Below are 13,872 nucleotides of genomic sequence, written 5' to 3'. Positions count from 1 at the left end.
TTAATTTCACTTTATTCCTTACATACACGTTTTATATCTATTTTCTAATCATGAAATAGTTTACAGTAAAAGGAAAATAAGTACTATTAAAAAGAAAGTGATTTATACATAGATTATTATAGCTCTGTGTTCCTAAGCAGAGGATATACATCTGAAAATAGCTGGACTTTATCGGCATCTCAAGATATTACCTTCAAGAGAAATAAGAGTGACAACAATCTACTAATAAAAGGGTAATATGCTAATTAGACTGGACGTCTTCCAGATGACCTTCCAGACATCCTTCCGGACAAACCCATGTGGCAGGGCCAAGGCAGAGGGCGGTTAGGGGCGATCAGGCCTAAACCAGCAGGGATCAGGCCTAAACTGGCAGTCAGACATCCCCCAAGGGGTCCCAGATTGGAGAGGGTACAGGCCGGGCTGAGGGACACTGACCCCCGACCCCCGCCCATGCACGAATTTCGTGCACCAGGCCTCTAGTATATTGATAAAAGAAATTCTCTTATTTTTCCAAAGGAGGTAAATTTTTTCAACAGATGAATTTGGAATAAATCAAAACCTACAGAATCTAATCCTTAATCTTTTGAAGAAGACTCTTAACACTTTAAGCCAAAGACTATCAGTGACTCAGCTAGAGTCATCACTGCCCAAATAAGAGATCCAAATTCTACTACTCTTTCTTTCACATTTTCTCTTTTCATTTCTAGATTTCTTTTATACCTTGGACAAGTCAGTTCTCTCATGACCAAACAACTTTGCTTTGATCTCTTCTACTTTTCTCCTGTCATCTTCATTTAATTCTGAAATGGAGTAGCCACACTCACGAGCCATATTAAACTTCAGATTCCAGGCTAAAGAGAAAGCATAAAAACACTTGAGATAATACAATGCCAAAGTGAGAATTTTTCAGTGATTATAAGAGCACAAAAGATCATCATTATACCTAATTTAATGGCTCCCACATGCTTAGCAAAAAGTGTGTGCTCTAAATTATATGACAAACTATTAGAAGTTCTAGAGAGAGATCATTTCATTGAAGAGTCTGATTTTTTTAAAAGCACATTCTACAGATTTTTCTCCAACAAGGCCACTTTAAATATGGCATTCATTTTTATTCCAATTTTCTTTTCATCAGAACAGTCCCTTTGCCTTCCCCATTAGCTCCTGCTACAGTTTCTGCCACTTCCACAAGAGCTGATATTTTAAAATAAAAAAAAACTTGGGGAGTTTTTTAGCAAATCAAAATGTGCTTAAGGGATAAAAGGAATGGCTTAGGCAGTTCATCTCAAGGAAAGATTCCCAGGTAGGTCTGGATTGCTCATAAGTTACCCTTCCAAATATACTCCCCACATTGTCCTGAATATTTTCTTTTTTAATGGAATTCTATTAGAAATTAAAAGGATTAATAAATATTCTCTTTCAACCTCTAAGCCAAGTTCTAGTGTGAAATACCTTGATTAGTTTTTTCCAATGTATACCTAAGATCTGCTCCTAGAATTTTATTATCAAAGGGGATGAGAAAGTACATGTAATTTTATTATACAGTGGTTTAGAGCAGAGCAAACTGGGTTGTTTTTTTCTGCCTCCAAAATAAGGATACTATCATAGGAGGAGATTAGGAAAAACATGAGCGCTTTGGGAGTTAAGAAACTCAAGCTCTTACTTTTTCTCCTCTTTCTAACATCAGAACAAACTTTTCCTAAGTCCCTAAACTCAGACTAACACTATTAATCCTGTGATTTAGCTGCATTATTGGTTAAGTAGGCTTATTCTGGATTGCAGTAGAAAATGCAATCATCCTAACAGTTTTACAAGAAAATAAATTTAGAATGTCAAATACTTAACTTTAAATAAATTATTAAACTACAATGTTTATAAGCTTCATCTACCTTTATAACAAATAATCAGTTCCTACCTCGTGCTCGTACCCGGGATTCCTCTTCCTCTGCATTTCTGAGAATTTGTTTAGCATGATTCAATGAGGATTCACATTTCAGAAGGTTTTTCACATGTGCAGCCAGTGAATCCACACTACTACCACGCCCTTCATCACTCTCTGACACACACTCTTCCTCTCTGCTATCTGTCATGCTTGTCTTTGGTGAAGTATATGGAAACAAGTTTAGAAGAACATCAGAAACTGATTCAAAGGAATTACTGTCCCATGAGCAGGAACTTGCATCACTACTTGAATCACTTTTTATGATAGTCATCATAGGGATAAGAATTTTATTCCCAAGGGTTTCACTACACCCTTCAGGTTCAGATCTCATTACAGATCTGGCTGCTTTATATTGCCTAAGGGTTTCATCCAATGTCATTCTGGCTTTGATTTCTGCTTCCTGTAGAGGACTTCTAACTGTAGTTGAACTAACAAACTCCCAATTTTCAATGCCTCCCTGGCATTTCAGATTTGTCTGTGTACTAATATCCTTCTGTAGGTACTTGTTTGGATTTTCTTCTGTGAATGGCTGTCTCTGAGGCAAATCAATGTTAGATTCATCAGTTGTAGGGGGTTCTTTGAAGCAAACAACCTTCTTAGATTGAATAAATGAAATGTCACTAACATCTCTGAATGGTACAAGGGGAGCAGGAAAATTGCATCGTTTCAGTGCTATATTTTCTGCCTCCATTAAAAGTGTCCGAATCTCTTTAAGAGTTTTAGAACCATTATCTGTACCCTGGAATTCCTCAGAGCCAGTATCTTCAAAACCTGAAGGTTCTGGCTTATTTATTACAACTCTACCATCAGCTTGAGAATTTAAGGGCATATTGTTTGAGATAATACTAGAGTTAGAAGAATCCAAATGATCTATTGGCCTTTGGACATGGTCTGAAACAAGTTTGTGCTTCTCACTATGTGAATAAGTACCAGGGTAAACTGCTGATAACCCAGTAATCTGATCAGCTTGCCCAAGACCACTTGAGAACTTCAAGGCATCTTTAGTTAGACGTCTATCTGGAAAATCCTGTTCATAGAATTTATTTTGTTTTTCTCTGTGTGAAAAAAAATGAGGAGCAGCTGTTGGTAACACAGCTTTTTGGTTCGCTGGTTTAGGAATTGTTGATACTGTCAGTACATCTTCAGTTAGATGTTTGTCTGACAATTCCTGAGGATAGACAATATTAGATTTTTCTCTGTGTGAATAGGAACTAGGAAGAGGTATTGGTGCTCTAGAATTCACGTCAGTTGATTCAGGAACAGATGAGATCTTCTGAGTATCTTCACTATGTTGTCTACTTGGCAAATGCTGTTTAAAGAAAATACTGGGCTTTACTTTCTGAGAATAAGAATTACGAAAAACTGTCAGTAATGGAGTCTGCTGGCCGTCTGGTCCAACCACAGCTAAATTCTTGGGTTTCTCTATCTGTGCGTAGGAAATGAGGGGAGCTGTTGGAAACTCAGTTTTCTGGTCATCCGGTAAAATCACAGTTGAAATCCTAGGTTTCTCTTTATGTGAATAAGAACTAGAAGATCCTTCTGGTATCTCAGTCTTCTGGTCAACTGGTCCAGGAAGAGCAAAAACTTTTAAAGCTTCATCAGTAATACCTGGCAACTCCTGCTGGTAAAAAATATTGCCCTTCTCTCTATATGAGGAGGAACCTGAGGGGATTATTCGTATCCCAGTCTTCTGGTCAGTTGGTCTAGGAACAGCTGAAACTTCCAAAGTTTTTTCAGTAATATCTGGCAACTCCTGGTAAGAAATGATGGGGCCCTCTCTATATGAGTAGGAAGAGGGCACAATTTGTACACCAGTCTTCTGGTCAACTGATCCAGGAATTGCTAAAAGTTTTGAAGCATCTTCATTATGATCTGGCAATTCTTGCTGATAAGAAATGATAGGCTTCTCTCCAGGAGAGTAAGAAGTAGAGGTTACTACTGGTATTCCAGTTTTCTGCTCAGCTGGTCCAGAAACCCCTAAAACTTTTAAAGCCTCTTTAGTAAGTTCTTGCTGGTAAGAAATGATGGGCTTCTCTCTATATGAATAGGAAATTGATGATACTGTAGGTATTCCAGTCTTCTGGTCAGCTAATCCAGGAACACCTGAAACTTTCAGAGCCTCTTCAGTTAGATGACTACCTAGCAATTCCTGTTGGTAAGAAATAATAGGCTTTTCTTTCTGTGAGTAAGAAGTAGAGGTTTCTGTTGGCTTTCTGGTATTCTGGTCACCTGGTTCAGGAACAGCTGAAACTTTCAGAGCCTCTAGAGTTAGCGGACTGTCCGGCAAGGCCTGTTGGTAAAAAACAATGGGCTTTTCTTTACTTGAGTAGGAAGCAGAGGTCACTGCTGGTATTCCGGTCTTCTGGTAACCTGGGAGAGGAACAGCTGAAACTTTCAGAGTTTCTTCAGTTAGCTGACCATCGGGCAAGGCCTGTGGGTAGAAAAGAAAGGGCTTCTCTCTATGAGAGTAGGAAGTAGAGGATATTATAGGTAACCCAGTCTTCTGGTCAGCTGGTCCAGAAGTAGAAACATTCAGAGCCTCTTCTGTGAGATGTCTATCTGGTAAAGCCTGTTGGTAAAAAATAATGGACTTCCCTCCAAGTGAGTAGGAACTTGGAGGTACTGTTGGTATCCCAGGCTTCTGATCACCTGTTCCAGGAATAGCTGAGACTTTCAGAGCCTCTTCAGTAAGATGACTATCTGGCAACCCTTGTTGGTAGGAAATACTGGACTCTTCTCCGGGTGAGTAGAAACTAGAAGGTTCTGATGGCAACCCAGTCTTCTGGTCAACTGGTCCAGAAACAGCTGAAATTTTCAGAGCCTCTTCAAAAAAATGACTCTCTGTCAAGCCCTGTGGGTAGGAAATAATGGGTTTTTCTCTATGTGAGTAGGAAGTAGGAGGTTCTGATGGCAACCCAGTTTTCTGGTCAGCTGGTCCACTAACAGTTGAAACCTTCAGAGCCTCTTCAAGTAGGTGACTATCTGGCAAGGCCTGTGGTGAGATAATAATATGCTTCTCACTATGTGGATAGGAAGTAGAGGGTAATGTTCGTATCCCAGTATTCTGGTCAACTGGTCCAGAAATGGTGGAAACTTTCAGGGCCTCTTCAGTGAAATGAGTGTCTGGTAAGGCCTGTGGATAAAAAAGAATGGGCTTCTCTCTATGTGAGTAGGAACTAGGAGGTTCTGATGGCAACCCAGTCTTCTGGTAAGCAAGTCTAGAAACAGCTATAACTTTAAGAGCCTCTTTGTGTAGACGACTGACTGGCAACTCCTGTTGGTAGGAAATATTGGGCTTCTCTCTGTGTGAGGTGGAACTAGAGGGTACTGTTAATATATCAGTCTTCTGGTCACCTTGTATAGGAGGAGATGAAACTTTCAGAGACTTTTCAGTCGGATGACTATCTGGTAATGCCTGTTGGTAGAAAGTATTAGACTTCTCTTCAAATGAGTAGAACCCAGAGGAACCTGGTGGAATTCCAGTGTTCTGCTCAGCTGGTGCCGGGACAGATGAAACTTTTAGAGCCTCTTCAGTTAGATGACTATCTGGAAACTCCTGCTGGTAAAAAATAGTGGGTTTCTCTCTATGTGAGTAGGCACTAGATGGTACTGTTTGTATCCCAGTGTTCTGGTCAGTTTGTCCAGGAATAGATGAAATTCTCTGAGCCTGTTCAGTTAGATGACTGTCTGGCAACTTCTGCTGATAGAAAAAACTGGTCTTGCCTTTAGGTGAGTAGGAAGTAGGAGGTGCTGTTGGTATCCCAGTCTTCTGCTGAGCTAGTCCAGGGACAGCGAGAACTTTCTGAGCCTCTTTAGTTAAATGAGCCTCTTTAGTTAAATGACTAACTGGCAACTCTTGTTGGTAGATAATATTGGGCTTATCTCTCTGTGAGGAAGAAGTAGAAGTTAATGTAGGTGTCACACCCTTCTGGTCAACAAGTCCAGGAGCAGCTGAAACTTTCAGAGCCTGTTCAGTTAGATGACTCTCGGGCAATGTCTGTTGATAAAAAATATTGGGCTTCTCTCCATGTGAGTAAGAAGTTGAGGTTCCAGTCTTCTGGTCAATGAATCCAGAAACAGCCACAACTTGCTGAGACTGTTCAGTTAGATGGCTCTCTCGCAACTCTTGCTGATAGAAAACACTGGGCTTCTCTCCATGTGAATAAGTAGAGGTTCCTATTGGTATCCCAGCCTTCTGGTCAGCAAATCTATAAACAGCTGCAGCTTGTTGAGACTGCTCAGTTAGATGACTCTCTGGCAAAGTCTGTTGATAGAAAATATGGGGCTTCTCTCCATGTGAATAAGAAGGTGAGGTTCCAGTCTTCTGGCCAGCAAATCCAGAGACAGCGATAGCTTGTTGAGACTGTTCAGTTAGATGACTCTCAGTCAATGTCTGTTGATACAAAATATGGGGCTTCTCTCCATGTGAGTAAGAAGTTGAGGTTCCAGTCTTCTGGTCAGCAAATCCAGAGACAGCTGCAGCTTGTTGATACTGTTCAGTTGGATGACTGTCTGACAACTCTTGCTGGTAAAAAATATTGGGCTTCTCTCTATGTGAATAAGTAGAGGATACTATTGGTATGCCTGTTTTCTGTTCTGTGGATCCAGGAGCAATAGAAACTTTCAGAGCCTGCTCAGTTAGATGACTTTCGGGCAATGTCTGCTGATAGAAAATATGGGGCTTCTCTCTGTGTGAGTAAGAAGTTGAGGTTCCTGTTGGTATCCCAGTCTTCTGGCCAGCAAATCCAGAGAAAGCAGCAGCTTGTTGAGACTGTTCAGTTAGATGACTCTCAGGCAATGTCTGCTGATAGAAAATATAAGGATTTGCTCCATGTGAGTAAGAAGTTGAGGTGTCTGTTGGTATCCCAGTCTTCTGGTCAGCAAATCCAGAGACAGCAGCAGCTTGTTGAGACTGTTCAATTAGATGACTCTTGGGCAATGTCTGTTGATACAAAATATGGGCCTTCTCCCTGTATGAGTAAGAAGTTGAGGTTCCTGTTGGTATCCCAGTCTTCTGGTCAGCAAATCCAGAGACAGCAGCAGCTTGTTGAGACTGTTCTGTTAGATGACTCTCGGGCAATGTCTGCTGATAGAAAATATAGGGCTTCTCTCTGTGTGAGTAAGTAGTTGAGGTTCCTGTTGGTATCCCAGTCTTCTGGTCAGCAAATCCAGAGTCAGCAGCAGCTTGTTGAGACTGTTCAGTTAGATGACTCTCGGGCAATGTCTGCTGATAGAAAATATAGGGCTTCTCTCCATCTGAGTAAGAAGTTGATGTTCCTGTTGGTATCCCAGTCTTCTGGTCCGCAAATCTAGAGACAGCAGCAGCTTGTTGAGACTGTTCAGTTAGATGACTCTCGGGCAATGTCTGTTCATAGAAAATATGGGGCTTCTCTCTGTGTGAGTAAGAAGTTGAGGTTCCTGTTGGTATCCCAGTCTTCTGGTCTGCAAATCTAGAGACAGCAGCAGCTTGTTGAGACTGTTCAGTTAGATGACTCTCGGGCAATGTCTGTTCATAGAAAATATGGGGCTTCTCTCTGTGTGAGTAAGAAGTTGAAGTTCCTGTTGGTATCCCAGTCTTCTGGTCAGCAAATCTAGAGACAGCAGCAGCTTGTTGAGACTGTTCAGTTAAATGACTCTCTGGCAACTCCTGCTGGTAAAAGATACTGGATTTCTCTCTGTGTGAGTAAGTTGAGGTTCCTGTTGGTATTCCAGTTTTCTGGCCAGCAAATCCAGAGACAGCAGCAGCTTGTTGAGACTGTTCAGTTAGATGACTTTCGGGCAATGTCTGCTGATAGAAAATATGGGGCTTCTCTCTGTGCGAGTAAGAAGTTGAGGTGTCTGTTGGTATCCCAGCCTTCTGGTCAGCAAATCTAGAGACAGCTGCAGCTTGTTGAAACTGTTCAGTTGGATTACTGTCTGGCAACTCTTGCTGGTAAAAAATAATGGGCTTCTCTCTATGAGAGTAAGTAGAGGATACTATTGGTAAGTCTGTTTTCTGTTCTGTGGATCCAGGAGCAACAGAAACTTTCAGAGCCTGCTCAGTTAGATGACTTTCTGGAAACGTCTGTTGATAGAAAATATGGGGCTTCTCTCCATGTGAGTATAAAGTAGAGGATACTGTTGGTATTGCAGTCGCTTGACCAGCTGGTCCAGGAACAAATGAACCTTTCAGAGCCTGTTCAGTTAGAAGACTGTCTGGCAGCAGTGGCTGAGAAAAAACAATGTGTTTCTCTCTATGTGTATAGGAACTAGAAGGTACTGTTGTTTTCTCACTCTTCTGGTCAACTGATCCAATAACAGCTGAATCTCTTAGAGCCTCTTCAATTTGATGACTGTCTCTCAAGGCCTGTGGGTAGAAAATATTGGGCTTCTCTCTTAGTGCGTATGAACTAAAGGGTACTGTTGAAATTCCAGCCTTCTGGTCAGCTAGTTTTGGAACAGCTAAGGCCTGCAGAGTCTCTTCAGTTACATGACCATTTGCCAATATCTGTTGGTTGAGAATATCAGTATGTATACCAATAGTATTCTCCACAGAAGACCTTACAGCCAACTGAGAAAAGTCCTCAGAAGACAAGGGTAAATGAGATCCAATGCCTGAATCTCCAGAAGTGGTAGTGATGTCAGCTTTCAAGTTGGATTGAGTAATTTCACTTACGTCTCCTTTAGAAATATCTCCTAAAAAATAAGAAATTTGTTAATGGTTTATATTGTTTTAATTGAAAAATATTTCTTGCCCTGGCTGCTTTGGTTCAGTTGGTTGGAATGATATTCCATACACTGAAAGGTCACGGGTTCGATTCCCAGTTAGGACACATAACCAGGTTGTGGGTTCAATCATTGGTTGGGGTGCATACGACAGGCAACCTATCGATGTTCCTCTCTCTCTCTCTATTCCTCTTTCCCTATCCCTTTTGCTCTAAAATAAAAAACATGTCCTGTGAGGTTTTAAAAAACAAAACAAAAAAACCCCCCTGGTTCCTGGACCCCCATCAAAAAATGAGAATCCATTGGTCTAGGGCCGTGGTCGGCAAACTGTGGCTCGCGAGCCACATGCAGCTCTTTGGCCCCTTGAGTGTGGCTCTTCCACAAAATACCATGGCCTGGGCGAGTCTATTTTGAAGAAGTGGCGTTAGAAGAAGTTTAAAAAATTTGGCTCTCAAAAGAAATTTCAATCTTTGTTGTTGATATTTGGCTCTGTTGACTAATGAGTTTGCCGACCACTGGTCTAAGGTGTAGCCTATTCATTAGTATAAAAGAAAAAAAGAAAGAAAACTTTTCTTCCTTGGGACTTTATATTCTAGAAAGGAATCCTAAAGAAATCCTACATAATAAAAGCCTAATATGCTAAGTGTCCAATTGGCTATTCAACCAATCAAAGTGTAATATGCTAATCATATGCTAAGGCCGCTCAACCGCTCACTATGATGTACACTGACCACCAGGGGGCAGACAGTCAACCAGTAGACCAGTTGCTATGACATGCACTGACCACCCGACCAGTAGGTTAGCCTGCTGCTGGGGTCTGGCCAATTGGGACTGAGTGAGACAGGCCAGACATACCCCAGAGCCCTCCCGTGGTCCCTCCCTCACTGGCCAACCTCCTGCATTCCCTCCCCGGCCCCGATCATGCACCAGTGGGGTCCCTCGGCCTGGCCTGTGCCTCTCGCAATCCAGTACCCCTTGGGATGTCAGAGAGCTGGCTTCGGCCCAATCCCACAGGCCAGGCCGAGGGACCCCACTGGTGCATGAATTCGTGCACTGGGCCTCTAGTACAGCAGCTGCCTACCTTTTGGACCTCAAGGACCACCAGTAGTCTGCGGACAACTGGTTGGCGACCCCTGCTCCAAAGGTTTCCTTAAACCAGAGGTCACCAACCTTTCAGACCTTATGGACCACGAGTGGTCTGCAGACCACCGGTTGGCGACCACTGCTCTAGCAGTCAATTAAAGACACGAATATTTACACTCAAAGATAATTATTACAAAGACATTTAAATCAGCAATCTAATGCGTAAATAATTTAAATACTCAACAAAAGAACTATAGATTAAAAATGTCAGTATAGACATTTGATGAAATATTATGCAGATCTTTAGGTGATTTTTAAAGAATTTTCAATGTGATGTGAAAATGCTGTTTACTCTGGGATTTGATTTCACACTACTTATAAGCTAACAAGTTAGCCTTTTACTGTGTCATGTATGCTAGCAGAAGATATGACACTTCTCAATTGCAACAAAATATTTTATTCCATGGCATATCAAAGGATCATCAGCTTATTTTCATGGATTTCTCAAGTCCTACAAGGGCAATGCAATATGGCCCAGACGGATGCTATGCATGCAGTGGGTTTAAGTGGCTCGGCTAATAAGTGTACCCATAGTAAGACATGTATTTTTAACTATATGAAACTGTAAACTCTAAAGGTTACACTAAGAAGTTTGAACTTAATTCTATATGGCACAGGGAATTATTGACAGACATGAGCAGACCTGTATTGTAGAAATACAAGTTCTGGATTGGAAAGGGAATACAAAAGTGTAAGTAGTGCTGTCTCATCAAACTTTCTGCAACAATGGAAATGCAATATATTTGTATTGTTAAAAGAAAGTAAATAATTCTAAATAAAAATAGTTCTAAATGGCAAAGGAAAATAAACAAATATAATAGAAATGGCAAGATTTGACAAGAAATGCATTCATTCGTTCATTCAAAAAAAATAAATAGTTTACTACGGGCCAGTCACTGTTCTAGCTGTAGAAAATAGGAGCAATAAATAAATAGACAAAGCTTACATTCTAATTAAAAACAAACAGACAGACAATAAGTAAACTGGCAAAACATATGGTAGCAAAATGACTGATAAAGTCAGCAAATATTAGCTATACTTTATAAATAGGAAAATTAAGTTTCAATGATAACGATTTAACAGTGTTGGTCAATGTAAAGATCTTAGATTCTAATTCAGTAGGTCTGGGGTGGAATCTCAAATTCTGTATTTCTGTCAAGCTCCCAGGTAATACCCAATATTATTGGTCCTTAGACGACATTTTGAATAACAAACATATTTTCCTAGAGTTGTACAGTGAGCAAATGACAAAAACAGACACTTTAGCTTTCTAATTCTAACTAAATATTCTGAACTCTTTTTCCTACAACTGACTGCCATTCTAAACCCACTGGTGTGCTTCAAATAAGGAGCTAGAAATAGAATGGGATGAGAACTGAACTGTAAAGCAATAAAGTAGAAATATCAAGTATTAACTTCAAGAAAACTGAAAGAAAATAATGTACACTGCAGAGTAACTTTAGAAGGATATGAGTTATGAAATTTTGTGAGAAAAAAAGGCTCAAGAAATTAATAAATCAAAACATATTAATGAGCTGAACAACTAATGGGTCAAAGAAAAAATAAAGAGAGAAAAAAAATACCCCCAAGACAATTGAAAATGGAAATACTACATCCCAAAACTTATGGGATGCAATAAAAGCAGTTCTAGGAGGGAAGTTTATAGGAACAAGTGCCTACATCAAGAAACAAGGAAAATCTCCAATAACCTAATTTTATATCTCAAAGAACTAGAAAAAAAGATAAAGCCCAAAGTTAGCAGAAGGAAGGAAATAAAAAAGATCAGGGCAGAAATAAATGCCAAAGACTGAAAAGGTCAACGAAATTAAGATATGATTCTTTTAACCTTTTGCACTCGGATGTCGAGTGTGACGGTTATTGAATGTATCAATAATTTGAAATATAAAAAAATCCAAATAAATAAGTTTGTATGAAAAGAAACTCCAGTTTTTTATTCTACTGCCGTGCTTTGTAAAATCTGGGGTATTTAAAAAATTAAATCCCGAGTAGAATAAAGGAATCAAGAAAAAAGCAAGCGAGTGCAAAGGGTTAAAAGATAAACAATTGACAAACCTTTAGCTAGACTTACCAAGAAAAAAAGAGACAGGACTCAATTAAAATCAGAAAAAAAGAGAAGACATTCAAAATAGTGGCAGAGTACGTAGAAGGTATACTCATCCCCTCCCAGAACCAAATTGAAATTAAAACTAAAATAAAGAACGATCAAATTGCATAATCAACTGAAGATTAGATGAAGAGAAGACTTATAATCAAGGATTTACAGAAGAAGCAACACCAAGACTGGCAGAAAGAGTGGAGACACAAAAAGGGCTGGCCCCATTCCCTTTTAGTGGTGGCTGAGATTCTAGAGGGATATCTCAGCTGCAAAGGCTCACCCTCAGGAGTGTGGGGTTCTGACCTCACACCAAGCATACCAGCCCAGAGCACCAGAACTGGAAAGAGGCACCCACATAACATCTGGCTGTGAAAATCAGAATGGAAAAAAAAACAACACATAGAAAACATTAAAAAACTGAAGAGCCTGGCATGCATGGCTCAGTGGCTGTGTATCAACCTATGAACCAGGAGGTCATAGTTTGATTCCCAGTTGGGGCACATGCCCGGGTTGCAGGCTTGATCCCCAGTATGGAACATGCAGGAGGCAGCCAATCAATGATTCTCTCTCATCATTAATGTTTCTATCTCTCTTTCCCTCTCACTTCCTCTCTGAAATCAATAAAAATATTTTTTTAATGAATACAATAACTAAAATGAAGAACATACTAGGAGGAATAAATAGTAGGTCAAATGAAGCAGAGGATGGAATCAGCCATTTGGAAGACAAGGTAAAAAAAACACCCAATCAGAAGAGAAAAAAAAAGAATTGTAAAAAATGAGGATAGTAGCCCTGGTGGGTTTGGCTCAGGGGTTAGAGCGTTAGCCTGTGGACCGAAGGGTAATGGGTTTGATTCCCGCTCAAGGGCACATACCTGGGTTACAGGTTCCAAATCTAGCCCATCAGTGCGCATGCAGGAGGCAACTAATTGATGTTTCTCTCTCTGTGTCTCTCCCCCTCCCTTCCACTCTCTCTAAAAAAAAAAAAAAAAAAAAAAAATCAATGGAAAATATATCCTCAGGTGAGGATTAACAACAACAACAAAAATGGGGATAATTTAAAGGACCTGTGGGACAACATGAAACATGATAACATCTTCATCACAGGGGTACAAGAAGGAGAGGACAGAGAGCAAATAGACGCCATATTTGAAACATTATTGGCTGAAAACTTCCCTAACCTGGTTAAAAGAAAAGATACACAAGTCTAGGAAGCACAGAGAGTCCCAAACAACATGAACCTAAAGAGATACACACCAAGACATATCACAATTAAAATGCAAAGGTTAAAGACAAAAGAGAATCTTAAAAGCAGGAAGTGAAAGACAGCTGTCTACAAGGGAGCACCTATACTGTCAAGCTGATTTCTCAACAGAAACATTTCTGGCCAGAAGGGACTGGCATGAAATATTCAAAGTGATGAAAAGCACCCTAGCCAGTTTGACTCAGTGAAAGAGTGTCAGCCTGCAGACTGAAAAGTCTGGGGTTCGATACCAGTCATGGGCATGTACCTCAGCTGCAGGCTTGATCCTTGGCCCTAGTCAGGGAGGCAACCAATTGATGTGTCTTTCTCACATCGGCATTTCTCTCTCTGTCTCTCACCCTCCCTTCCACTCTCTCTAAAAACCAATGGAACATTATTCTTGGGTGAGGATTAACAAGTGATGAAAAGCAAAGACCTACATTTTACCTAGAAAGATTATCATTTAAAATTGAGGGAGAAATAAAGAGCTTCCAGACAAGAAAAAAGTAAAGGAGTGCATCACCACCAAACCAGTATTACAAGAAATGTTAAAGGGTCTTCTGTAAGAACAAAAATAACTAGAGGAACATAGTTATCTACACTAATAAAAGAGAAATATGCAAATTAATGGTACCCCCACAACATCCACCAGCCAATCAGGAGTGAGCATGCAAATTAAGCCAACAAAGATGGCGGGTTAATTTGCATACTCAGGCTGGAGTGG

At 40.3% G+C, this 13,872-nt stretch overlaps 1 protein-coding gene across 2 annotated transcripts in view; it reads right to left on the bottom strand.

Annotated features, from left to right (window-relative positions):
• Positions 1 to 13,872, bottom strand: part of ALMS1 (ALMS1 centrosome and basal body associated protein) — a 151,710-nt gene that overhangs the window by 87,909 nt on the left and 49,929 nt on the right. For both annotated transcript variants that reach the window (XM_079792033.1, XM_079792034.1), the window contains exons 10-11: positions 1,916 to 8,617; positions 721 to 851 (exon numbers count right to left, since the gene is read on the bottom strand). In XM_079792033.1, the coding sequence (XP_079648159.1) occupies positions 721 to 851; positions 1,916 to 8,617 (6,833 nt within the window). The remainder of the gene's footprint in view (positions 1 to 720; positions 852 to 1,915; positions 8,618 to 13,872) is intronic.

The sequence above is a fragment of the Cnephaeus nilssonii genome (genome assembly GCF_951640355.1).
Source record: "Cnephaeus nilssonii genome assembly, chromosome: 15".
Classification (NCBI taxonomy): Eukaryota; Metazoa; Chordata; class Mammalia; order Chiroptera; family Vespertilionidae; genus Cnephaeus; species Cnephaeus nilssonii.
Note: the sequence above shows the minus strand (reverse complement) of the source record. Positions and strands in the feature narration are given on the sequence as shown.